A 27,417-nucleotide genomic window follows, 5' to 3' on the forward strand; every position below is an offset into this window, starting at 1 on the left:
CCTTCTGAAGCTAGGCTTTGTTTGCATCACTAAGTTTAATCCCGTGAGGAGATGCATGGTTGTATCCAAAACATTCTTTATTAAAATTCAAGCATCAGACTGCAGTAATCGTTATATAGGTTACTCTATAAATATGCAATAGATATATACATTACTTAAGGCAATACAAACACCATAAAAATGCACTAGAATACAGATGAAAATTACCAACTGTAATTACAAAAAATTATTTGAAACTATTTTTGTTAAAGGTAAGACAAGCAAGGATGACACCAAATAAACGTGGCACTATCAAAAACAACAAAAATACAGTTCTCTGTAAGCACACTAAATATCACAAGAACAAACAAGAGATGAACAACGAAGATTTGCATATCTTGAATTACACTGCTCAACGTTTCATTGGCAACGTGGACGCTGGGAGGTGACACAACGAACTTATTGGAACTATTCATGTATAGTGCAAACAGTCCTCTTTTAAAATGGCATCTTTCGCACCTTCGCTTTGGCAAAATCGGATATAGTCTGTTCGAAGGATAGATTGCGGAGGAGGTCACTTTCAATGGACGTGATAGCAAGCGAGTTCACCTTGTCATCAAGGGGGCTCGAACGAAGGCGATTTTTTGTCAGCGTCAGTTTGGAAAACGATCGTTCGGTCTCACAGTTTGCCACGGGTATTCTTAAGTACATTCGCAAAGCAATAGAAAGGTTCAAAAACACATAAATAAGCTTTCTTTCATGCAGCAACTTCATTATTCCCAGGGGACTCGTGTCCTGGCACACAGAGTTGTGCAGAAAGTTCGCAAACTGAACAATTTCAGCGGAACATGCTGGCTCCAAATCATTTTTGTAGGTTTTCACCAACTTCTCAGCCTGCTGTGCCAGAGAGGCCTCGCTCCCAACTTCTGTCAGCAATTTCAAGAATCCGAACCTTTCGCAGAGTTCAGTGTAGGCAGCCTTTCGCACTCACAAAGCAGAGCCTAGACTGTCAAGTACAACATTGTAGGTCTCTACGATAAACTTTTTCCTACCTTGTAGCACACTATCGCTTTTTCCGTCCGGGTGCTTACTCAAAACGATGCGTTTGCTCTCATCCTGATAACATTGATTGGTACTTAGCCTGCGTGCTCTCTTTTCGAAGGTATCAAAGATAAGTCACAAAGAATTAGCAAAGCCTTCTAGAGAGCTCAGCACGTCTACAGTAGTTGAAATGTCAAGGCCTGGTTTCTGAAGTGCTATGCTCGTTTTGTCAAAGCGCTCCAAGATTTCACTCCAGAAAATCGCCATGAATGCAGTCTCTAGTTTTGTCATTTTCTTGAAGAGACAGTGTGCTTCGTTTCTACTGTCACCATTTTCTTCCCCATTCTTTGATATAGCTTCAAGGCAACACAAGACTGCATTGAAATTTTTCAGAATAGCCTTACATGATTCAGCTTGTCTTGAACACCTGGTCTCAGAGAGACTTTTCAAAACAAGCTGCTGGCCAGTTCCACCCATGCTGCCCAAAAGATACCTCCATCGCTTAGGTAAGGCAGCAAAGAACACATACAGTCTCTGAATTACAGCGAAAAATTTGACTGCCTCAAGGCAACTATCAATGCCACACGCGCCAACTAAGTTCAGTGAATCACCAGCACACAGGAGATAGACTGCCAATTCGTTCAGGTGTTTGATTTGAGCTTGCAGTCCTTTGTATTTTCCCGACATATTACTCGCATCATCTTAAGCTTGGCCCCTACAATCATCAAATGAGATGCCATTTGTCCTCAAGAGGGACATCACGGTATCGAAAAGATACAAGCCGGTATGTGATTCAATTGGAACAAATCCAAGAAAGCATTCGTACACTTTCCCATTTTAATAGTATCGTAAAACAACTGACAGTTGATCAACGTGAGTAAGGTTTGGAGTCGAATCGACAATTAAAGAGAAGTATTTTGAGCATTTCACTTCGTCAACGAGACGTTCCTTGACAACCTTTGCCATATGCTTGATAAATTCATCACAAATGGTTTTTGACAGATACAATGGGTGACCTTCTCCTTTGTTCCTGTAGCGTTTGATGTGCTCCTCTAGAAAGGGATCAAACTTGGCAATGGCCTCAAGCACTCCCATATAATTGCCATTTCTCGGTGAACCAAAAATCTCTTTACTGCCCCTAAACGCCAGGTTGCACTCAGCTAGAAGCTTAACTACAACGACTACGCGCTTCAACACCTCTGTTCAGTAAGCGGTCTCAGTGACAAGATGCTTAACCAGCTCCTTGCCAATTGTACTGCTCGAGTTGGAGCGGGTAAGCCATGCTGCCACGTAGTTCCGGTGCTCGACGCTATTTTCATGTGCGCAAACCTTTTCTTCTGCTATTTTCCAATCAGAAAAGCCGTGCGTGGTGAAAGCACTGGGGATGCTTGAAATCGAGAATAGTTTGCACATGAAACAGTAAACGGAACCTTTGGACTACGAGTACATTAAGCAGTGTTGCTCCTATGCCTCCCCATTTACAGCCTTTCACATGAAAAGATAAGGTGACATATAGCGTTTCTGAGTTTTGTATTGCCTTTCGGAAGACGGAAAATTTTCTGCCCGATTTTGAAAATACCATGGCCCTTTCTTAAGGCATACACTCCGAAAGCTGTCAGTAATAATGTCCGGCCACTTAGCAGAGTCACTTCGGAGAATCTCGCAACGTACCTCTTGCTGCAGGGGTGTCTGTACTTCTCTGTTGCCGCAACAAGGAGCCGTCTCATTCGTCCTCTTGAGGCACACTTTGTGGATAGGAACATGATTATTTGAAGCCAAACTAACAGGAAACAAGTGAGTCGGTTCTTGGAGTGCTGTTTCCTGGCGCTTGTCAGTAGAAGGAGGCTAATCAGGGAGGTTTGGCACCAGTTGATCAGCAGTAGTAGAAATAGGGCGTGGCGGACCAGACACCTGGAGCTCTGTGGCAGGGGCCCGGCCGAGTAGCATAGACATTGCTGACTCGGGAACAGGACAGGGCTCGGTTAGCGACGGTTGCTCAGAAATATGAACGACCGAGGTTGGCACCGTTTTCACAGGATCCAGACAACCAAGACGTTGGCACCGTTTTCACAGGATCCAGACAACCAAGACGAGTCAAACCTTGCTTCTTGTCAGAAAACCATGGTGATGGAGTTGGTAAGTCCTCCACAGAAGCACAGTTGGTACTATTGAAAGTTTGACACGGACTCTGGGTAGAGCGATCATATTGCCCCGCGAAAGCTGCATTCAGTAGGTACTTTGTCATCTTTGGTAGCTTCTTTTCACGCTCTTCTCTTTCTAACTTCGCCTTTCATTGATGCTTTGAACTTTGATGCTTCCTAGCAAGCATTTTCGCATGAATGGATGCTAATTGTTCACCGGGCACTTCGTCAGTCCGACGCAACCGCAGGTGTCCAACGGTGGCCGTTCCGATGACTGGCGCACGCTGCCTGGATGGTCCGTGGCTGGCCGAGAGTGGTGCGTCCCCTGGGAGCTCGGCTTATGCAAGCTTAACCGGCGGCTTGGGGCTGAATCGCAGCCCGTGATCAACTTCCTTTTATAGACGCGCGCTGCGTCTGTCTGTTATTAACGCCAAAGCAGGTGTTCACATACACATAGAGTTCCTTGTACAAATTCCCTCCTTCTCCCGTTCCGGTCTCGTCTTCCTATTGGCTAGGAGCAATCGTCTGTTCTGGGAGGTTCTCGATTTTTCTTTCGCCCCGTCGATGCCGAGCGCGAGAACGAACGGGAAAGGGCGACTCCTAATGCAGGTGAAGTTACGCGCCCTCTGTCGCCTCTGAGTCATCTTTTTCTACTTCTTTCTGGAAAGTTCGGCGGTACTACCTTTTCCGTCGAGTGCGTGCGAGGGTGCGCAGTCACTAGGCAGGAATGGGCCCTGGAGACAGGCCTTTGTGTCCAGCTCTCCAACTTTCCCCTTCATTCTTCCACAACCCTAGCCACAGTGTGTCTAGTAGGCTTGTTCATTGGGACCTGTATAGTGATTTCCGGAAACTCAGTGTGAAGAGCCCTACATGCAAAGAAAAAGGTTTGACAAAAGCTGGGTTTAGAGCTATAGTGGCCAACAAAAAACCATTGACAGTCAGACCAGTGATGCTATCAATCGGGCGACAGCACTTCATTTCCATGAGCATGTGGATATGTCTCAAGAAAACAGCTCCTAAGCTTACATAGCGCACACCTGCTATCCAGAATAGCCATCGAAACCATCTTTTCAGGTCAAGGTCAATGGTGAGAGACTTTTGATCGTAGATTGCAATGACCAAAGCATAAATAACCTGAAGGGGGGCTGACTTTGCACGGAGATACCAATCAGTTTGGGACACAGGGACAATGCTGACTTCTGCACCAATGCCAGCAAGCAAGCACAAACTGGTCATACAGTTAATGACGTAGAAAAAACTGCTAACAGAATGCCTGTGGTCGCTCGCCGCTGTTACTGATGACCGGCCGCAGTGTTTTCTGTTAAGCGAAGATGAGACATCCACCCAATCGTAGCAATTGCTACCAAGGAAACCCATACAGGTTCCTCGGACGAAAAGCCTCGCAGTTGAAGAAAAATTCGTCCTGGCCTGGGACGAATTCATCCTGCTACGATTGGGTGGGTGTCTCATTTTCCCTTAATTGCTTTCCTCCACCTTGTGGGTTTCTGCAGAACTATTACATCAGTGTTTTCTGTGTGCCACGAACAGGGGGATGCATATTGACGAGCAGCAGTACCAAAATGGCAGTGGTAGTAGCACAGGTTTTGCGGTGAAAAACTGTGTGAAGCTTATGGAAACCACCTACATGTGGAAGGCGGCGTGAGGGGCTAATGAGCTGGGCAGAATCGGTGGTTAGAGATGTGTGTGTTAAAGTTCTTGGTGCAATTCAGCTACTTGATACACGAGACTTTCTACTGTTTCCTGGAGGGAATCAACCTCGGACACCAGAGATCTACAGACAGCGTTGATGGTTGCCGGCGCAACGTCCATCATGTCGTCCGCAAGTTCAGCAAGTTCTGACACCCAACTTTTATGAGTTGAGGCCAGAGTCAATTGTTCGTTGGCCAGAAGACGATGCAGGAACAACTCGCATAGTATGGCCGTGTCAAGGGTATCTGCCGTGTTGCTGAGCACAGGTTGAAGGTGACACAGAAACTGTGTTGGAAATCAGTCATTGAGCTTCTCAATACTCGGGAGCTGCTGGATACGGCAATGTGCAGGCAGAACGAGGCAGCACTGAAGAGCCCTTTTGATTGTCGTATATGGAGTTTCGTCAGGCAGCAGTAAGAGGACGTCACATACTTCAGCCATTGTCTGTGGTGGCAGCGCTTCAAGAAGCAACTCGTACTTATGAAGTAACGAGCTGATGCGACTCATGCAAAACTCGTTCTCTGCTTGAATGAACCATAATGCTGGATCAGCGATCCACACTGCGGTAGGGTGAGGTTAGCTGTAGCTCCTATTGCCACTCATGGAAGGTCCAGAATCAGTTTCAGAGGTGGTACCAGCAGAGTTGCTGGCGTCTGTGGCCCCTGTTAATCCACTGCAGGTCTTGTTCGATGCCTGGTCACCAGTAACTGTGTCCTACTAAGCACCATTAAAAGCTTTGCGACTTTATTTCAGCAGCTGGGAGAAACCCAACTGCGAATCCGCCCGCCATCTATTCCTCTTCCTCTCTTTCTTGCCCATCTTTGCACCAGCTCATGTGGTTGAGCAGCGCCGCGCCAGAAGAAGAAGAAACATGCGGCATACGCTAATTATGTAATTAGGCAAAATACAAATAAAAATTCCACTCTGTGAAAAAGGATGACCAGCGAAGCTGTGTATGTTGGCCTTTTAATGGAGAACTGCACCTCCACCGCGGGTCGGCCCGGCATTGCACTATCTTCGGGATCAGCCCATGTGTGGGGAGTGCTTAACGCCTGCTTCGCCTCCGCCGCGGGTCGGCCCTGCATTGCACTATCTTTAGAATCGGCTCACGTATGGGGAGTGTTTAATGCCTGCTTCACTTACACCGTTGGTCGGCCTGGTATTGTACTATCTTCAAGATCGGCCCACGTATGGGGAGTGCTTAACGCCTGCGTCACCTCCGCCGAGGGTGAGGTACGGCATTGCATTATCTTCGGGATTTTTTTCTACATGTGGACACAATAGTGGGGAAAGTAGCCCTTAACCGCTTTGCTGGAGAAATAGTTTTCCTTGCTCCAAGCAACAGCAAACAACATTACCTTGGTCCTGTCCAGCTACAAGGCACTTTCATATCTTAAAATTCTGGCACAAATTATGTGGAACACCTAGTATATGCATTCCCTCAGAACCTAAGTGTTAAAGCTAGCTGCAGCCCATTCCTTTTGAGAGCGACTGGTGCTTATTGTAAAAGCTGCATAGCGTGATGTTTGTCTGTCGTTGTCTGTACAAGGTAGGCAGTGTCACACATGACACTGCTATAATTGACAACAGATTTGCAAACTGTAACACAGCGGAACTTCATTAAAGTGAAACATTATGAAGATACATGTGAAGAGGGCCTATGGTTCAAACTCCCCTAAGCATCCATGTAGTCTTTTTCCCTGATTTAATGATACAGATAGCTGATAGACAGCGAACAAATGAACATAACTCAGAAAAAATTATTATTCAACTATATATATAGCAATACAAAAGAACTTACCAACCTGTTGATCACCTTCCTCGGTAGGCATCAAAAAGGCATTAAAGAGAAACACTAAATTAGTTTAGAGTGATAGGGTATTGTCTTTAAAACTACATTTTTAATAACTTCAAGGTCAACTTCAATTCATATTTAATCAAATTAAGGTAAAAGTTCCATTTTTCTCATTTCAGGAAAAAAACCCAGTGGCAGTACGTTAGTGTGACAGCACGAATTTCAAAGTACATTTTTGTAAGTGGGCCATTGTGGCTGAGCAAAAGTTCTTGGAACTTACAAAATTCAGTCTTAGGCTCTTTAAGAATACAGTGTAGTCCCTAGGTGACCATAAAAAATTAACTGCAGACCTTGTCAAAATTCCTTACGCCGTGGTGAGCTAGTGCGGAAATTTCAAGCTGGCATTGCCACCCATGGTTCGTTTCTGCAAATTTTCTGGCTCAACTAAGCCTCTTTTCTTGGTAAGAGTGGCTTCTGGTATTGTAGAAGTGTAATTTACTAACACAGCCCAAAATAGTTTTCCTTTTTGTTCCCTTTAAAGGGAACCTCACCAAGCCCCATAGCAAATTTTAATTACACGCTGGAAGTTGTTACGTGTCCTCTAGGGAGCATCCTGCCGCAAAATTTTTTTCAAATTGGCTCATTAATAGTCGAGATAGAAATAGTTCAGCGTTGTGAACCCATGGTTTCAGGAGCTGAGCACCACTGCCAAGCGAGACACTCTCTCCACTTGCCCCGTCTAGCCTCCGCAAGCGAAATTCCTTCCCTGCATTCTCCTATACCGGACCTCGAGGATCACATGATGCATACGTCACGGGCCCCGCCTTCATTTTTTTTTTCTCCTCACTTTCTTGGAGCGCAGCGCACTTCAGCTGATGGCATCACGCGCGAGCTGTTGTGACTGTCTCGCTTCGCGCAGCGCACAATTTTGCGTGCTGTACACAAGGACACCTGACTAGCAGTGTACGTCAGTGCTACACGAATACTGAGGCAGATGCAAACGATCACAGAGCACGATCCTGCACTGGAACACAGTAGAAACTGACATAGTTTTGGTGTCTGCATGTGCGACTGCACGATGTGGGAATAAACAGACAAAACAGAAGTACATCTTTCTTGCTGCGGTGTGAAGTAAAACAAAAACATGCAGACACTCGGTTTGTGTTTTATTATTTCTCTAAACTTTAATTTATCTATTCAATCAACAGATTACAGAAATAAGAGATGTTGCCTTGACTAATTCTCGAGGTAATGTGTCACTACGAGTGATGTCATAGCGCAAACATGCGTACGTAGGCGCACTAGCACATGTACGTCATCCTCCGGCTTGGAGCGCAGCGGCTGTGAAGAGAAGGGAAAACGGCACTCGGTTTGAAATTTCAGATCTTTCCGAGGCACGTAGCGATGTAATACTTTGCAGACACTATCGTTATTGCACGTTGTATGCTCTGCGCTTGTCAGCTCAAAATGGCCAGACCTATTAAGGGGCCCTTTAAGCTTGTTTTTGCCAGCAAAACCAGCATGCAAGCATTGATCACTTGGTCATGGAATCATCCTCTTGCTTGATAGTGCAGCAGCTACTTTTGATGAGCCTGGCGCATGTTGATACTACTGAGCTCGCATTAACCTGTGAAAAGTCTGGATACTGAAGCTTCTTGGAATGCTGTTTTGTAGCAAACCACTGCTGCTTGCTTTCCAAGAGTCACAGTCTTCTGCACTAATGCTTCTGTGTCTGACAGTGAGCAGGATGGCCTGGTAAATGGTTATATTTAAGGTCACAAGTAGATTTCAAATATTGCGCATAAAGAATATACTCTTGTACCTTCAAGGATTTGATTCACTACATCAAAGAAGCCCGAACAACTGGCACAGTGTCAAGACAGTGACATATGCAATTGTACACTTTTCAGCCCATGTCCATTTTGTCAAAACAGATGAATGAAGCAAACCTCAGTTAGTATCACCTCTTGATATAATTAGAGGCATAAGAAATACCTGAGAAAGTGAAGAGGATGTGCACAGACACATTGCAGGGATTGCAACGTGTTTGACAAGACCAAAATGTACAGACATTATATTTCCTTCATCATTTTAGAGTCAATAATGCTGAAGTATGCAGTGCTTTAATAACAATCAAGTGACTATATATAGCCAAATTTTCTGGAAGCATAAATGATCGAAGTTTGTGTTATACTGTAGATACTGATATTGTGGAGATATTTTCTGGTGCCAGTGACTTCACTATCATCAGCCGCAGCAGAAGCAGCAGCAGCAGCAGCCTGTTTTATGTCCACTGCAGGATGGAGGCCTCTTCCCTGCAATCTCCAATTACCCCTTACCTGAGCCAACTGATTCCAACTAGCGCCAGCGAATTTCATAATTTCATCGCTCCACATAGTCTTCTGTCGTTTTCGATTGCGTTTCCCTTCTCTTGGTACCCACTCTGTAACCATAATGGTCCAGCAGTTATCTAACTGGTGCATTACATGGCCTGCCCAGCTCCATTTTATTCTCTTGATGTCAATCAGAATATTGTCTATACCCGTTTGCTCTCTGATCCAAACCGCTCTCTTTCTGTCTCTTAACGTTATGCCTAGCAATCTTCATTCCATCGCTCTTTGCGTGGTCCTTAACTTGTTCTCAATCTTCTTTGTCAGTCTCCAAGTCTCTGCCCCATATGTCAGCACTGGTAAAATGCATTGATTGTACACCTTCCTTTTCAATGGTAATGGTAAGCTTCCAGTCAGGAGCTGGCAATGTCTGCCGTATGCGGTCCAACCCATTTTTATTCTTCTGTGAATTTCCTTCTCATGATCAGGGTTCCCTGTGATTAATTGACCTAGGTAAACATACTCCTTCGTAGACTCTAGAGGCCGACTGGCGATCCTGAACTCTTGTTCCTTTGCTCGGCTATTTGTCATTATCTTTGTCTTCTGCATATAAATCTTCAATCCCACTCTTACACTCTCTCTGTTAAGGTCCTCAATCATTTGTTGCAACTCGTCTGGATTGTTGCAGAATAGAATGATGTCATCGGCAAACCGAAGCTTGCCGAGATATTCGCCGGCGATCCTTAGTCCTAATCCTTCTCAGTTTAACAGCTTGAATACTTCTTCCAAGAACGCAGTGAATAGCGTTGGAGAGATTGCGTCTCCCTGGCTGACCCCTTTTTTTATAGGTATCTTCCTGCTCTTCTTGTGTAGAATTAAGGTAGCTGTAGGCCCTCTGTAGATATTTTCCAAGGTATTTATGTAAGTGTTCTGTACTCTTTGATTGCATAATGCCTCTATGACAGCTGGTATCTCTACTGAATCAAATGCCTTTTCGTAATCTATGAAAGCCATATGAGAGGCTGATTGTACTCTGCAGGTTTCTCAATTACCTGATTGATGACATGGATGTGATCCATTGTAGAGTATCCTTTCCCTTGGTAGACCAAAGTCCAGTGTTGCCCTTATTCTATTGGAGATTATTTTGGTAAATATTTTGTATAATATTGGGACTAAGCTAATGGGCCTATAATTTTTCAATTCTTTAATGTCTCCCTTCTTGTGGGTTATATAAGGTTTGCTTTCTTCCAGTTTCCGGGGATCCTTGCAGTCGATAGACACTTCGTATTAAGAGCCGCCAGTTTTCCAAGCATTATGTCTCCTCCATCTTTGATTAAATTGACTGTTATTCCATCTTCTCCTGCCACTCTTCCTCGTTTCATGTCTTGCAAGGCCCTTCTGACCTCACCCCTAGTTACAGGAGGAGTTTCTGTATCCTGTTCATTACTGTTTCCAATTGAGGTATCCCGACTCCTCTGGGTACTGTACAGGTCAGTATAGAATTCTTGCGCTGCTTTTACTATATCTTTGACATTTCTGATGATATTACCCTGCTTATCTTTCAGTGCATACATCGTTGTTTGTCCTATGCCAAGTTTCCTTGTCACTGATTTCAGGCTGCATTCATTTCTTACGGTTTCTTCAGTCTTTCTCACGTTATAATTTCGAATATCACATTTTTTCACCTTGTTGATCAGTTTTGATAGTTCCGCGAATTCAGTCTGATCTCTTGAGTCGGACACTTTCATTTTTTGTCGTTTCTTTATTAGGTCCTTTGTTACTTGGGAGAGCTTGCCTACTGGTTCCCTTGGTGTCTTGCCTCCCACTTCAATTGCTGCCTCTGAAGGCAGCCTTGTTACGGTTTCATTCATTACCTCTATGTCATCATCCTCTCTCTGTGCTAAGGATGCATATTTGTTTGCAAGTACCAGCCTAAATTTGTCTGCTTTTACCCTTACAGCTCTCTAAGTTGGCCTGTTTCTTCTTGACCAATTTTACTCTTTCTCTCTTCAAATTGATGTGAATCCTAGCCCTCACTAACCTATGATCATTGCACTTTACCCTACCTATCACTTCTATATCCTGCACTATGCTGGGATCAGCAGAAAGTATGAAGTCAATTTCATTTCTTGTTTCACCATTAAGGCTTTTCCAGGTCCACTTTCTGTTGCTACACTTTCTGAAGAAGGTGTTCATTATTCGAAGGTTATTCATTTCTGTGAATTCTAGCAGCATCTCTCCTCTAGCGTTCCTAGAATAGACACCGTAGTTGCCAATTGCTTGTTCACCAGCCTGCTTTTTCCCCACTTTTGCATTGAAATTGCCCATTACTTCAGTATATTGAGTTTGCACTTTCCTCATCGCTAATTCAACATTTTCATAACACTGATCTACTTCCTCATCATAGTGACTGGATGTTGGAGCGTAGGCTTGTACTACCTTTAATCTACACCTTTTATGATGTTTGATTACGACTACAGCTACCCTCTCATTAATGCTGCAGAATTCGTTATTTTGCCCTCTATGTCCTTATGGATTAGGAATCTTACCATGTATTGCTTCTTATCTAGGAGACCTCTATAGCAGAGGACATGTCCATAATTCAGCAATGTATAAGCCTCACCAGTTCTAATCTCACTAAGGCTGATGATATCCCAAACAATGCCTGACAGTTCCTCAAAGAGTCCTGCTAAGCTAGCCTCACTCGAGAGGGTTCGGGTTTTAAACGTTGCAAGGGTCAGTTTCCATTGGCGGCCTGTCCGGACCCAGACATTCTTAGCACCCTCTGCTGCGTTACAGGTCTGACCACCACCTTGGTCAGGTTCTCCGCAGCTGCTGGGGACTGAGGGCCACAGGGTAATTGAGCGAGCCATTTGGGAGGGGGTGGCCGAATACTGCACAAGGGAGGCCAATTCCTGTTCTGGTGAGGGAGTGTCTTATTGAGGCTAAGTGGGCCTTCTTAATTTGGTTGTACCTGGATTAGTATAGCCCCACTCACTCTTGGCATCTTTTGTCGGCGACAGGCACCCAGAGGAGTCGGGATACCTCAATACCTATTAAACCTATTATACCTATTAAACTGGGAAGGCTTAGGAGTAAAGATCGACGGCGAATATCTCAGCAAGCTTCGGTTTGCCGATGACATTGTTCTATTCAGCAACAATCCAGACGAGTTGCAACAAATGACTGAGGACCTTAACAGAGAGTGTGTAAGAGTGGGATTGAAGATTTATATGCAGAATACAAAGATAATGATAAATAGCCGAGCAAAGGAACAAGAGTTCAGGATCGCCAGTCGGCCTCTAGAGTCTACGAAGGAGTATGTTTACCTAGGTCAATTAATCACAAGGAACCCTGATCATGAGAAGGAAATTCACAGAAGAATAAAAATGGGTTGGACCGCATACGGCAGACATTGCCAGCTCCTGACTGGAAGCTTACCATTACCATTGAAAAGGAAGGTGTACAATCAATGCATTTTACCAGTGCTGACATATGGGGCAGAGACTTGGAGACTGACAAAGAAGCTTGAGAACAAGTTAAGGACCGTGCAAAGAGTGATGGAATGAAGATTGCTAGGCCTAACATTAAGAGACAGAAAGAGAGCGGTTTGGATCAGAGCGTAAACGGGTATAGATGATATTCTGATTGACATCAAGAGGAAAAAATGGAGCTGGGCAGGCCATGTAATGCGCCAGTTAGATAACCAACGGACCATTAGGGTTACAGAATGGGTATGAAGAGAAGGGAAACGCAATCGAGGACGACAGAAGACTTGGTGGAGCTATGAAACTAGCAAATTCGTGGGTGCTAGTTGGAATCGGTTGGCGCAGGATAGGGGTAATTGGAGATCGCAGCGAGACCCCTTCGTCCTGCAGAGGACATAGAACAGGCTGATGCTGCTGATGGTGATGATGCATATTGCCATATGTAAGTGGACTGCACTGTATAAATATTCTTAGGCAGATGAGTCCATATATGACAACTGCTTATAATTAATATTATAGTTTTGTGAACACTGGTATAGTACTGCATCAGTCAGTACAGAACTAGCCTCTCTTCTGTAGAAACTTTTCATGGTTATAACTTAATGTGTGGCATTCTGTGCACTTGTGTGATGACTGACACAATGACTGTAAGACGGCAATCGTGCTGTTCATCACTAATTTTGTTTCTACTCACTGTCACGTACAATTTTAATTAAGGTTTCTGGATGTGTCCACAAGTCCTTGAGGTAAGTGCCTTACATAGCTGCCTGCACATGCCTTTCCTGCAGATCACACATGGTGACTGTGCCAGCAGGCAATATCCTGAGCAAAGTCGTTGCAGGCACTCCAATAGCCCAAGGTGACAGCAGGAGTGCAATTAACTATGACCTTGACTTTGATGACGATGACCCAGCTTTAGTTCTGGTAGGTGGAACATCTTTAAAGATGCCTGCATTTGTGCACGCATATGGTGACATTTTCCATAAGTAGAACTTCTGCCTTCACTTGGATCTCAGTATTTCACTAAATTTGGTGTACATGTCTCATTTTCTCATTTCTAGAAACTGATGCTTTTATAAAAACCAGGTGTCCCTTATTTTCTGAAACCAGCTGAATATGCTATTGTGCTCTTGTTATTCTGCACCCATCCTATAACTGAAAAAATCCATGTGTGCCTTTGTTTCTGCATGCCTGCATGTGCCAGCATGTGTATACCCATTATAATTGACTGCAGTGTATTCATTTTTGTTTTCACAAGAATTCATGGCACTTGCTTGGTGAAATGTGACACTTTCCACCTGAATCACTTGTGCAGGGAATGTTGTGTAAACGTGCTTCCAGAACAACTTGCGCCCTGGCCTGCTTAGTTTGTGAAAAACCGTTAACTCTATTAGAGCCCCTATGATGCATGCCTTTATTTAAATTACTGACCTTAGGAGTGGTGGGTACATCCATGCTGTGCACAGTTGCCTCAGTCATTCTACATTTCAGGCGCTGCGTGTGTCCATGGAGGAGCAACGTCAATGGCAGGATTACGAAGTCAGGCAGGAGATGGCCAATTCACCAAGGGATGCTACTCTGGCAACTTCTGACACTGCAAGTGCATGTACGTGCAGTTTAGTTGTCAGCATGGTGGTGGTGTTGGACATTTAGTGCACAGAGATGTGTTATGGTACAGCTGAAATTGTTGCTGGTTTTCTTTTTTTCTTTCTCTTTGCCCTATTTGTGCATTTCTTTTTCTTACAAGACCTAATCACTCCAGATAATTGCAATCACTATTAATGCTATCTACGCTGTCTATGTATATAATAAATAAGCAAGCGTGGAGTGTTGTTGTTGCATATATACTACATGGTGCCCTGAAAGTAGCAGCACTGGCATGTCTCATCATAATCGAGGTACTAAATATACTGCAAAAGAAAAAAAATTAAGCAAACTTTGCACGTCATGATGTACCTGTCTCCCTTAATATAGCAGGTTGACTGGTTGCTCTCCTGTCAACAGCATAGTTACCGGGAAGTTCAGGAAGGTTGCTGTCCTGTGCAGAGCTTTTGATTAAACAAACCTGGTATTGGTAGGAGATGTCCCTGCAAATAGAAGAGCTAGGTTTAATCACTGCAGAAACCCTGCCATGTATAAGTTCATTTTAATGAATGAGCATGTCCACTGGTCACAGCTACACTACTACATACTACATGCATTTATGCCCATTTCTGCCTATCTGATGTAGAAGCAATGGTTAATATCACTCGGGCAAGCGATTCCATGGGTTCCTGCAAGATGCAATTTGCAATGCTTTGAACAACAGACTTCAGGCTGATAACAATGACTATGTGAGTGATGAACTTATGAGTGAATAAGAAGCAACCTGCTGTAGTGAAGTTCACGTGCAAGACAATGTTTCCATAAATAGAGGCTTCCGTGTGCACACACATATGAAGGTACCTGGCACTATTTTCAAGGAGACATTTAGGTTCAGAGATACCTTTTCTTTTTTCTAAAAAAATAAAAGGGATCTTTTCTATTTTGTTGCTTGAAACATTAAGATCAGACATACTTCCATATGTAAAAAGATAAAGGAAAATTTGTGCTGGAACACAGGAATAACAAATGTGCGGTCATGGGAACTCGAGGGGCTGCCAATTTTGCACTGTTTGCATGCCAGCCATTTGAGATAGAAGTGCCAGTCCACATAACAACACAGAGAGGTAAAGAAACCACATTATTAAATGTAACTTCAACTAAAACCAGCAAAAAGATGCATTTAACTATGTCATCTGTACATACCCACAAAATGTTCAAGAATGGCTTGCCCATCACAATAACAATGTGTGTTGGTTTCCACATTTTGTGCAGTCTTCTGCATGCTTCTGCCCTACAGAGGAGGTCTGAAATACAAGTGTTCAGACTATTTGAACTTTTTGAAAACTGCCACCTATACACAAATAATGTTAGCAAGTAAAAAATTGTGCACAAGGAAGCTGCATAAAAATGTGCAACAATTTCAGAAAGAGCTTTTTATACTTTAATTTTATTTCTGGTTCTATAGCCGTAGCTTTATTAACAAAGAAAAATGGGTTTCAGAGGTGCATACGTCCCTTCCAATGAACCTTTTCTAGCTGGTTCTCAAAATTTCCCGACATGCCAGTTCTGAGCTGCGAATTCAAAAATGGAATGCTTAAGCGAGAGAAAGGTGAATTCCTGCACCATGTGGGTCCATTCAACAAAAACATGACAGCTTTTCACCATCTCTCGCTTAGAAAACAACTCTGCACAGAGAGGCTGAACACCCCAAAAAATTATGCAGAACACCCCAAAAAATTATGCAGGTGCACAAATTGTAGTCATCTCTGCAAAGGCACCTTATTTGCAGGCTGCCATAAGATGCAAGATGGTTCACATTAGAAGTCAAAGGATGCACCGTGACAAAATGTGAAGCTATAAAGGCAGTCTTTTGCACTGGACGCCCATTTCAGTTTTCCACCCTAGAGTAGCAAATGGTTTGAAACTAATTTTGAATGTTCTAATGTCACATTCAAGTGATTTTTACAGCAATTCAAATGTTTATCTTTGAGAGAAAAATAAATTTAGGCATTAGGGGATTAAGATTACTCACTTGTGCTCGTGTTAATGCTTGTAAAAGTTGATATTGCAATCTGCTAGATGTCTAGATAAGAATGATCATCACCTTGTCATCACTCCACTCTTCTCAGCATTCCTTGCAACAGTGTGACAGTGTAGTATGCCAACAACTTCCACCTCTCTGTGCGGTTATTGCGAGTAAAGGTGCAGTGATCTGCTATAGACAGGCATTCCCTTAGCATGCATCCATTCTGTGTGAGCAGTTATGTCGGCCGAAGAACAGCAGCTTCTGGAGCGGGCCCTCTACATGGGAACAGAGCCAGGTGCTTTCGGTGCAGTAGCCAGCTTGGCAGACCCCAGAACCATGTCTGAGGATGAGCAGGTTGCTTATGCTGTGCTGATGTCCCTCCAGCACCAGTCTTGTGAGTGCCCTCTGGTTTGCCTTTTCCCCGAACCCCACGTTTTGAATTTATGTAGAGTTTACAAAGTTTCTAGAACTTGCTCATTGCTGCTATTGCCCATATGCTGCTCAATTAGAACTGCAAGTGCAGTGACCTCCATTTTTATTCTGACATTTAAACATTTTTCATTCATTGCTGCTTTGTTTTTTCTCAAATTTTGAAGCAAGGTCTAGTTTTTTGGAGCACATCATTAAATAAAATACATAGCATATTAACTTAGCTTTCTCGTTGTCAAAAAATAGTGAAAAACAATGGTTGTAAATAAACTTTGCCATATAACAAGTGAGCTTGCAGAGATGTGTAATGGTTTCACTGCTTGTCAGCAAATAAAAGTCCGGACACAACAGCTATACAATGCCAAGGGTATTATTGAAAGATACGGATCAAACACTGCAATCTTGTAAAACTTTAGTGAAAAAAAAAAGAATAAATAAAAAGGTAGTAAGCACAATATGAATAAATAAAAAGGTAGTAAGCACAAAATATATATATTTTTTTAATATGTGAGAATAAAGTATGTTGAAACAGCTGGCAGTTCAGTGAATTTCAGCTATCAGTATTATAGACCCTTTTCACCAGCAAGTTAAACAGATGGCACTTATACCATGCCTAGCCTAGAGTTATTGTAACTGTAGCCAAGTGATAATGTTGCTTCAAGACCCGTAGGGTTGCCTCTGCAGTGGTTTGATTCTTGGTCGCATCAGGCGCATTCCAACAGGGATGGAATGCAAAAACGCTACTGTACTTAAGTACAGAGAGGGCAGTACAAAAAAACATGGACAAGGAAGGCACACACAAACAGAACAAGTGCAGTTTTTTTCTCTCTCTCTCTCTTTCGGCTACAGCGAAAAGAACCTAGAGGACTAGAAATATGTTGCAATAAAACTCTGGTTTTGGCTAGTTGGTTCATTCATTTAAGTATACAGAGAGCAGCACAAAAAAAATGTGGACTGAGAAGGTGCGGAAGGCAGCACAAAGAGGTAGCCGCCGTAGCCATGGTTTGTTTAGGCCGGCCAGCAGGATCTCTGGAGTGGCCGGCACCGCGGCTGCTCACATTGAGCACGCTAGAGCATTATATTCTTGCGCTATCAGCACATGAGCCAATCTTCTTTGCCTGCTTTGAAGACTATAGTCGTGCCGCTACAGGGACCCCCTCCTAGTGCAAAGTGCAATTGAAATAAAGTCCAATGGTAAAGTCCAGGTAAAGTGTGCAGATGGTGATGTCATTGGTCTTGTCAGGTTCACGCAATCCGAGAGAGACGTACCAGGCAGCACTGGCAGCGTAGGTTAATTGTGAGCAAGGCACAGCCACAGTGATACTCTCGTGCAAAATTGCAACCTGCTGCAGGTTCTCGTAGATGCCCGAGCCTGTAGAAGTCGGAACTCCAAAAGTAAACTGTCTGGCAGCTCGGGACTTGAGTGGAGATAGCGCAAGTGTTAGTCACTCATGTTGTTGACATAGAAGTGATTCTTGAGCTGAAGAAACCAGATGGCAGAGCTGCTCCTGCAAAACTGCAGTAGGCCATACATATGCTGGAGGTGCGAGCACAGAACATCGAAAGGCTCGCCTGCTGTTACTTGCGGTGAAATCTTAAGTACTGATAGCATCAGGGTTGCGGTGGTCGCTGAATGCATTGCGAAGGTTGTGCTTGTCGCGTTGCCATGCCTGTGAAAGTGAAATTTGTGCCTAGTGGAGCAGGTGGGAGAGCCTCTGAATCAGTGATGAGTGAGGTGCCCCTGAATGGAAAGCGGACAACTTGTGGGAATGTCGGAGCGGTGGACCGTAGAGTAGAAGGCGCTCGTGTTTGGCCCAGTGAATTCCTTAGAAAGAGTCATCGCACATCTGCCTGGGAGCTGGGGAGGAGGCTCATGGACGAAGTAGAGGTTTCATGCTGGGACTGGCACATGCTTACGAACGGCAAAAATGATGTGGGCCAACAAGATGCAGAATGACGCAACTGTTGAAATGGCAAGAGCTATTGTCAGTGAGCGCTCAAGCTGACATAGTGAGCAAGGACGGCTGTCCGCAATCCGCATAGACGTTGGGGTCGAGGGATGACAACCGGAGCCTGAAACCTTGTTGAGAAGGGAGTGGCAGTCCAGATGGATGAACCAGATGTCTGGCATGTCGATGTAGAATTCGGACACCCTAAAACCGCAAGACCTCTTCCGAACTGCGTGAGGCGACGTCACTCGCCTTTGCAGAGCCAGTGCGTTGACGCTGTCATGGCTGGGCGCAGTCGTTAGGGTCACTAACTTCTGTGAAGGCTGGGTTCGGTTGTCTGGGTCACCAATTTTTGGGAGGCGGCACAGAGAGGTGGCTACCGTAGCCATGATTTATTTAGCCTGGCCAGCCGTGTTCGCTATGCGTGCTAGCGTGTTCTATTCTCACGCTACCGGCACGCGAGCCCATCTTTTTCGCCTGCTTTGGAGGCGATAGTCGTGCTGCTACAAAGGAACACGTAACTAGGATGAGCACAATTCCTTCTGTTTTTTCGCACTGCTCTCTCTGTACTTGAATGAACCAACTAGCCCAAACCAAAGCTCTATTGCTGTGCTTAGATTTAGGTGCACGTTAAACCACACCAGATGGTTTAAATGATCTCGAGCCACTGCGCTGCCGTGTCTCTCTAACCTACAGTGCAGCTTGAGAAGGCCCCACATTTATTTACACACTGCTTCCTAGGCAATGGTTTAGCAACTGTGGCATACTCAAGTGAATGTTTGTAATAAAAGCTGATCAGCTTGCAGTGTTTTGTGTTCACAATGAAGAAGCATCGAAAAAAGATGTACTGCTCATCCATGGCATTTTTCTAACTCTACTTTTACCATAGCTTCGGTACTTCCTGGTTTTCTTCGTACTTGTTTCTTTGAGCCACAACCCCAGAATAAAATGTCAAATCTCATCTAACTGAAACAAAGGCTTGCTGTAATGGAATATGATAGCCAGATAACACCGCAAATTTAGTAGACATTCACTTGCACTTGCAAATATATTATTTTTCTAGTCTCCACTAATGTCCAGCCCCATTCACTTAAATTCACCGAGGCTCGCAGTTGTGTATTAGACACCCCGGGGGGGGGGACAATGACAGAAGACCTATGGGCCCCGAGTGCCAGACGACTTAGCTATGCCACTGAGTACATACATGTTTCTTTTTTTTCATATACTTGCCTAAACAACAATTACTAACTAGCACCCTAAGATATTCTTCCTGGTGTTAACAGTGCAAAACGTAGACGGGGCAAGAGATGAGAAGACGACACCACAAGTGCTGTCTTCTCATCTCCCGTCTACGTTTTGCGCTGTTAACACCAGGGTGGAAAACCAATAAGCCCAAGCTGCTATTCTAAGATATTCTTGCAATAGCTGTTAATGTTTATTTTTCCTGCACAGTAATTTTTATGTATATAAACGACATATTTGGCTGCAGGTGCGTAAACTTAATAACTGCAAACAAATGGTAAATATTGGCATACATAAGCTAATGCTTAGCTATTTTTCTTGTAATTACCAGTGTGCTGTTCATTAATACTTGTATGCTCCCATAGTATTTAGTCAAACTAGCAGTTTTGGGCTGTTTCTGCAGCAAGGAATAGCCAGCACTGTTTCTAGGCGACATCATGTCCATTTGAATATATAAGAATAAAAAGAAATTCCATAAAATTCATATATTATATAATTCTTTGACATAAATGATGCATGCTGTTGCAGAAGATGCACACATACATATGCCAAGGTGTTCACCTTGCCATCTTGCCATCCTACCTGCCCAACAAGTTGATTCATGTTCACCTCAGATGAAGTAATTTACAATCTGATACAGTTTAACCAAAGTAATAATACCTTGTTTCTATCTAGGGTGCAATAAAGACAATGGCTTTAAAGTTGGAGCCTGAACTTCGCTAGTGAACCAAGAAAAGAAATGGCACAAGATGCTCATCCCTCCTTTGCGAGAGCATGCTTGTATGCTTTACAACAATTTACATTAAAATAGAGACGCACCTGCAAATTTATGTTTTATCTGCTTTGAACAAGAAAATAATCATGCACATACACATTCCTGTGAGCATGCCATTTACAGCCTGTGTAAGCAATACCTTGTATTTAGTCCTCTACAGCCTGTGTTCAGCTCAGTTCCCCCCCCCCCCCCACATGTTGTCTGGTTACGGGCGGGTTCCCAAAGTGAGAATTTCCTTGTGATACTAAACTGTGTGCTTCTAGATCTATGAAAGTTGTAGCTATTTTCTCTGAAGCCAACAGAAGCAGTTTTAATAAAATAAAGGTAATTTTGAACCTTGTCACCTTGTAGCTGGAACCAAGGTTTTGTCACTTCACAGGTTCTCTGACTTTCCTGTTAAATATTATGATGACTTTATCAATTTTAACTACCAAAACTATAATCAGAGAATGAAAACAGAAGCGCAAAAGAAACAAGGATGAGACGAGTACAAAGGACTGGCGCTTATTTCCAATCAAGGTTTATTGAAGAAATGTGATATTTCTAAGTACAGCACGAGACCAGCACAGGGTGTCACATTCATGATAAAGCCATCAAATATTAAAGGCACTAGGACCCCCACCGAAACAACATCATAGCCATGCACCATGACACTGTGTGGCCCAGTATAACAAAGGTGATTAGAGATAATAGAGATTATTGCACTGCACAACACTAGCTTTAAAAATATGTGAAGGTAGGTTAAAGCACATGCGCAGACCCACCAATAAAAATCTAGAAGAAGACTTGAAAAGTAGATGCTGCACCAGAAACCATGACCTGGAAGGAGTAAATAACCGAACAAAAGACAAGAAAACATAAATCAACCGATGGTACTTGACTACAAAGTTTATGAAACGTGAACACCATAAAAAACAACAATGCTTAAAGAACGAGGCACTGCATCAGTAAACAGGGACATACACGAGAGACGGAAAAAAAACAAAAACAATGACTACTTAAAGAGCTAGTTGCTACATCAATAAATTGCGACACTACACTCCAGGAAGGCGACTTCTTTATCATTAAGTGCTAAAGAAGGCATTCTAATACACTTGTTACCCATCTTCAGAATATGAAATGCTTCAACAATTTCCCTTTCTGTTCTGTCTCCTGGCCACTTTGGAAATGTGGTGCACACAAATTCTGGTACGCACCTGCACATTTTACAATGTTTGACTAGGTGCCCTCCCGAGTTGTTCTTAACCAATAGTGTGTGCTCTCTTGCCCTATCATTGAAGCATCTTCCAGTCTGTCCTCTGGATGCTTTTTCACAACGCAGGGAGACATCTAACATATGTGGTTGGGCTTGAAGATAATTTTTATATCCAGAAACTGGATATAAAGCAGGTGAAGGTGAAGCTAAGTCCTTCTGCTGCGTTGTCGAAAACGTTCAAAATGCTTGTAGTAATATTGTCGGAAATAGGGCCATCTACATTGTTCCAAATCAACAGTCATCTACATACCTACATGCTTTAGTGACATGAAATTTCAGTGCATTGCGCTTGTTGACAGACAACTTTTGGCCGTTAAAGCTAACAGCTGTTGACTCAAGGTATAATTCAAATATTGTGAGGAAGTTGTCGCTGCTTACCCCCGTGGCACTTTGGAATCTGATTTCACCGTTCTCGTTAATCATCTCACATACAGCACGGAACGGTACACCATGAGGAATGGAATAAAACAATTTCTCAACGTCAATTGAAAAATTGTTGGGGCCGGGCACTTCTCTGCCTCTGAATTCCTTTATGATGTCAACTGAGCTGCGGACAAAGAATGGGTCTTCAATCTTTAGTGAACTTAAGTGCTGCTGTAAATAACTTCCCACGAGGCTTTGCGATGAACCTTTCTCCGTGACGATCGTTCACAGAGGACAGTCTGGCTTGTGTGTTTTCCCGTAAGGAAGGCTTCTAATGCACTTGTTGCAGTCTTCTCAACCCTTTTCTGAAGCATATCCAGGTTGAAGTCCTTATTTCTTTCACACTTCTGTGTTACTTCTCAATTATGAACCAGCTCGCCCAGGAAAATGTTCTACTAAGCCCTAATCAGAGGCCTTGAACTAGGAGGTTGCATAATGCCCATGCAGTCACTTACATCTAGCATGTAGGGTAAGCCAAAGTGCACTAATTTAGCTGCAGAATTTCGTGTTTGCTGATCTTAACAACCATAGAAAATGTCATTATAAATACCAGAAAGTAGATTGCAATGACATGTTTGACAATGTATCCAGCCTGAAATAAAAATAAATTTTTGTGTTTTATACAGTGTGCATAATGTTGAGGCACATGATAATGGGCTTTTACTTAGAATGCAGTCTCAAATAACTTCTTTTTTCTCTCAATTCGCAGTGATCAAATATTTTACGCTAATGAAGATTATACATACTATTTAGATGTATTGCGTGGAATGTGCTAAACTCTTACAAAGTACCTTTTGCTTTACCCCCCCCATCTCACTGATACATTAAATGAAGTGCATATGGATACAGCTCGTACTATAATGGCAGGCTTCACTAACTTCTGATGTAGTCACCAACTTTGGAAGTATGCAATTTCAGAACAGGATAATTCCCACTAAGCACTGTAGTACAATATTTGACCATATGTTACTATAAAATGAAAATAAATGCTTTCTGTATTCAGAATAGTAGTGATCAAGTGTTTAGCTGACATAGCTCCTTTCTCCCCCCTCTAGTACACTTTACACACCAAAAAGAAGCATAACCTACAAGCATGTCAGTGGCTCAGGATTATGCACTATTACTTATAAGTGGCCCAAATCGATAATCAATTGGAAAGGGTAACTTTCTGTGCCAGATATGGTGGTGCTAACACTGCTTCAGCATGAACGTTGTTTATCTCTTCCAATTTGACCTGTATCAATCTCAAGAAGGGGGCTTCATACATATATCTTGTATTAATAAAGTGATTTAACAGGTCATCACGAATTCCTAACAAAACTTCACATTTGTTGTTGTGTTTATTATTACCATAATATCCCAAGTCATCCCCCCCCCCCCTTGCCACCTGAAATTCATAGGGTGGGCCATGTATTGGGGACCAAACAAAAAAGTTTGAAAAAGCTAGAAAATATGCATTTTTTGTTTGCATCTAGCTCAACTTTTATCAGTGGATATTATCTCGCATCCCAAAAGAAAGAATAACGGCATCCGATTTACAGGCTAGTGAAGTGACCAGCGCTGATAGCAGATAAGGAAGTGAGTTGTAAGCAAACAAAACTGGCGTACGTGCATGTGATGTGTACACAGTGGTACACGCTTGTGGTCCACATTGAAGTGACGTGTGGTTGTACTCATGTTCATTCCACGATTCCAGTGCCATTCGATGACTTCCATTTTCTTCTTGACTGTGTAGCTGTTCCTCATAGCATATAAAAAGGCAGCAATACCACTGGCAGTGACAGAAGGAATGCGAACCACGAGACTGAAGCTTAAATAGACCCCTTTCGAAAGAAACCGCCACCTGTTGCACACAACTGCAACAACTTAGGTGTGTGAACAAAACAGTTTGTCTGTCTCCTCTGTCTCTTTCTCTTTTTTTTTTCCGTGACATTTGGAAGGATAATTTTCGCAAATGGCGAGGCTCACAGTCTGTGGTCTCTAGGGGTGGGCAATGACTCATTGGTTTTGACATATTCAATTATTTGTCTAAAAGGGTGATCAGCGATGACTCTGGATATTACGGTAGTTATTTTTTAATGAGGGAATAGTTGAAATAATATGGCAAATCTCTAGACTGTGTAAAGGGCCCTTGAGAATCTGCATTACACATTGTGGGAAACAGTGCACTGCAGAAGCACTATTTTTCTTAGTGGCATTTGGTTTTAAAGGTCTGCGAGAAAGAAGAAAAAATAAAGGGAGGGGGAATACAAGAGACAGCAGCTTTAGGAATAGATTTTTGGCTATAATATCAGAAACCTGTTTTCGATCTGCTTGATTATAGTAGTGTGATCTTCACCAGAACCAACAACCAAGCTAAGTCCTCTTACCCACTGAAACACTGTGTCACAAAGCTTTTCTGCTTCAAGATACAGGCTGGCAGTAAACCAGCAGCAACGTACTCAGTTTGAAACCTTAAAAGGGATAGAAATAGCTTGTTTGAATACTTACACCATGATTGGTTTCACATTCTTTTAGTGCCTGAGCTTGTCCCGCCAGTTCTGCCAGACATGCTGCCTGCTGAAGTTGATGAAGATGCCATGGATACAGACGAGGCCAAGCAGGTTCCAGAACAGGTGAGCTAGGTTGAGTCAAGACCAAGATCACTAGCCTGCCCTGCCTCAAGCTGTGTCATTCAACATATGAATCCTCAATGACTGCTGTGCAGGATGCAGTTGGTGATGATGAATACGACGACATATTCCAGGACCCAGCCTTTATCATGTCCATTCTTCAGAGCCTTCCTGGTGTAGACACTCAGAGCAGTGTTGTCCAAAGTGCTCTGGCAGAGATCACCCACAGTAACCAGATCAAGGAACCGGCTGATAAGGATAAGGATGACAAAGACAAGCATAAGTCAAGCGAGGGGAAATAGCAGTGTGCTTTTAACTAGATCTGTTTTTGGGGCCCAGTGTGCCTGGAAGCCTAAGCTTCTTTCTTAACTAGTGCCATGAAGGACAGACCAGGGTCACTTGCTTTGTTAATAAAGGCAACAGGGTGCCCATATTGCGCAAGCATCATTCTTTTACCCAAAAAAAGCAGCTCTTTAGCAGGCGTGCTGGGTGTCATCTCTGCATTCAAGGTAGCCTACTTGAAGCTTTACTTAAAAGTTTAGGGTAGTTTTTTTTTCTTCTTTCTTAAATTTAATTTATTTATTATTATTTAATCTTCATTTGGTTACTTTATTTATTTATTTTTTTGTAATAACTGCAGAGGACATGTGCAGCTCAATGGCACAATCTGCCACTCATTTTGAATGGCAGCAATGGATGTACAGTCGATTTTATTTTGATGTCATGGTAAGTTCTCTTTTTAGGTGCTAAAGGTTCTAACCCCCGGTATTTAGATATGCACCTTAACTTGAAGCCCATGCTTGAATTGATCTAAATGGCACCTGGTGCGAGCATGACCCAAGACACTCATCTTTCCTTCGGTGCGGCCATGACAAGTGTCATTTGGATCAAGTCAAGCATGGGCTTCAAGTTAAGATGCATTTCTGAATAAGGGGGAAAATAACACCAGCAAATGAGACTGTTTCTTGTATTCACCCTAAAGGTTTTTAAGAATTGTACCGTCCCGTAGGAGGTCATACCAATAATTACAAGGCGACTTTTATGTAATGAATTCACCAAGCTCCGAGAGGAATTTGCTACTTGATGAGAACACAAAGGCTACATGTTATGGGAAATGGTACCAATACGGTGCTAATAGTACATATATATTGTACATGGTATATTGCACATATTTCACACAAATGTTATTTAGTAACAAAAGAAAGGAATTAGCCAACAGGCACTGAAGGCAAGGAAACAATAGGGGAAATTAACCGAGTCGTTTAAGTGAAATGTGGAAATTATGAAATTGGGGAATGGAAGTCGAAGGTAACCTGCTACTGCAGGCTGCCGTCGGAAGTGCCTGAAAGATGCAACGAATACAAGATTTAGTGTTGCAGCATCCTCGGTTCCAGGAGCGAGGGTTCTCATCCACAGGAAAAAAAATCATTCGCTATCACGAATTGTAGTCTGGTCACCTGCGTGTTCTGGTATGTTAGCATGTGCTGGCAACACACAGTGGAAGGTTCGGAAATAGTAAATATAATGTATGCGAGGGGGGGGGGGGGATGAGTTTTAACTATAACCAATAGAACATCAAATAAAGAAACAACAAATACAGAACTCTGTTGCAGCATCTACGGTTATATAGAAAGTTCATAATCCACACACACACACACACACACACACACACACACACACACACACACACAATTCATTCGCTATCGCAAATTGCAATCTGGTCATCCAAGTGTCTTCGTATGACGACAATGCGCTGGCAACACAAAGTGCATGGAGGAAGCAAAAGTATCAACGCATGCCTCCTAGAAAACACAAAAGCAAAACAAATGGCACCCGATGCTTCAAAGCGTACTAATGTCCTCCATTCCAATGTAATAACATTGCAGATTAAACACTCCAATGTTTACGCGTTTATGAACAGCGCTGACTTGCAATTCGCGCATTATTCTAACGTGTATCGCTTTGTATAATTTGTTAGGTGCCGGAAGCAGTCTTACCAACTTCAAACTGTCGTGACAAAAATAAGCACCTACGCATTTTTCTTGGCATGATATGTTACTTTTTCTCAGGCGACTTCTCGCACTCATTGCACCGATTTTTGCAAGCGGATGGCAAAGAGGTATCCACATAGAATAAAGAACAACGTATCCACCCCAATCCCGCTTCTTCACCTAGCACAAGGTGGCCAACCGCCTTTCGTTGAGGAGTTCGCTTTTCCGTCTCGGAAATGAAGTGCGGCCATGTGCGGCCTCGAGTGTTCCAGTGAGGTAAAGCATTCTCGATTCGGAAGCAATTTGTCTTTATGCGATTCGATTCAGTGGGGAAAACCACGCCGACAAGTTTTTCACGTAGTCCATGCCAGCGCGCTGGTTCTCGCATCGCCGCCTGATAACCTATCAAGTAAATTAAGGGGGAAAAATAAACAATATATATTACGCTTACTCATTTATTCTGATCCGACAAGAGCACGTGTACGTATGAAACGGTAGCCCCACGATATCGATCAAGCTAGGCTCGTTCACGATCGGCTAGGCCACGGTCACGCGTGGCCAAAGAAGGCTATGCGATTACCCCCGACGATTCCGTCTAAAAAATATCATTGCGACGCGCGCGATTGCACCGATTTTTTTTCGCAACT

General features: G+C 43.2%; 1 protein-coding gene and 1 long non-coding RNA gene across 6 annotated transcripts in view; one reads left to right on the plus strand and one right to left on the minus strand.

Annotated features, from left to right (window-relative positions):
* The window catches only part of LOC135902893 (26S proteasome non-ATPase regulatory subunit 4-like), a 35,338-nt gene extending 10,126 nt beyond the window's left edge, over positions 1 to 25,212 (plus strand). For 2 of the 3 annotated variants that reach the window (XM_065433200.1, XM_065433202.1), the window contains 5 exons: positions 13,273 to 13,408; positions 13,976 to 14,090; positions 16,330 to 16,488; positions 24,685 to 24,782; positions 24,875 to 25,212. In XM_065433200.1, coding sequence (XP_065289272.1) covers positions 13,273 to 13,408; positions 13,976 to 14,090; positions 16,330 to 16,488; positions 24,685 to 24,782; positions 24,875 to 25,081 — 715 coding nt within the window. In that variant the 3' untranslated portion in view covers positions 25,082 to 25,212. The remainder of the gene's footprint in view (positions 1 to 13,272; positions 13,409 to 13,975; positions 14,091 to 16,329; positions 16,489 to 24,684; positions 24,783 to 24,874) is intronic. The other variant, XM_065433201.1, reaches the window with a different exon arrangement.
* Positions 7,825 to 26,950, minus strand: LOC135902895 (uncharacterized). 3 transcript variants are annotated; one of them, XR_010564639.2, is made up of 7 exons: positions 26,813 to 26,950; positions 24,658 to 25,028; positions 21,254 to 21,308; positions 15,272 to 15,372; positions 14,498 to 14,571; positions 13,916 to 14,078; positions 7,825 to 8,007 (listed from the first exon to the last, which is right to left on the minus strand). It is a non-coding gene; the product is annotated as an uncharacterized lncRNA (long non-coding RNA). The 3 variants fall into 3 exon arrangements; XR_010564637.2 differs by having other exon boundaries at positions 14,441 to 14,571; XR_010564638.2 differs by having other exon boundaries at positions 14,441 to 14,571; positions 26,777 to 26,944.
* Between the last annotated feature and the right edge of the window lie 467 nt (positions 26,951 to 27,417).

This window comes from Dermacentor albipictus, chromosome 1 (assembly GCF_038994185.2).
Source record: "Dermacentor albipictus isolate Rhodes 1998 colony chromosome 1, USDA_Dalb.pri_finalv2, whole genome shotgun sequence".
In the NCBI taxonomy this organism is placed as follows: Eukaryota; Metazoa; Arthropoda; class Arachnida; order Ixodida; family Ixodidae; genus Dermacentor; species Dermacentor albipictus.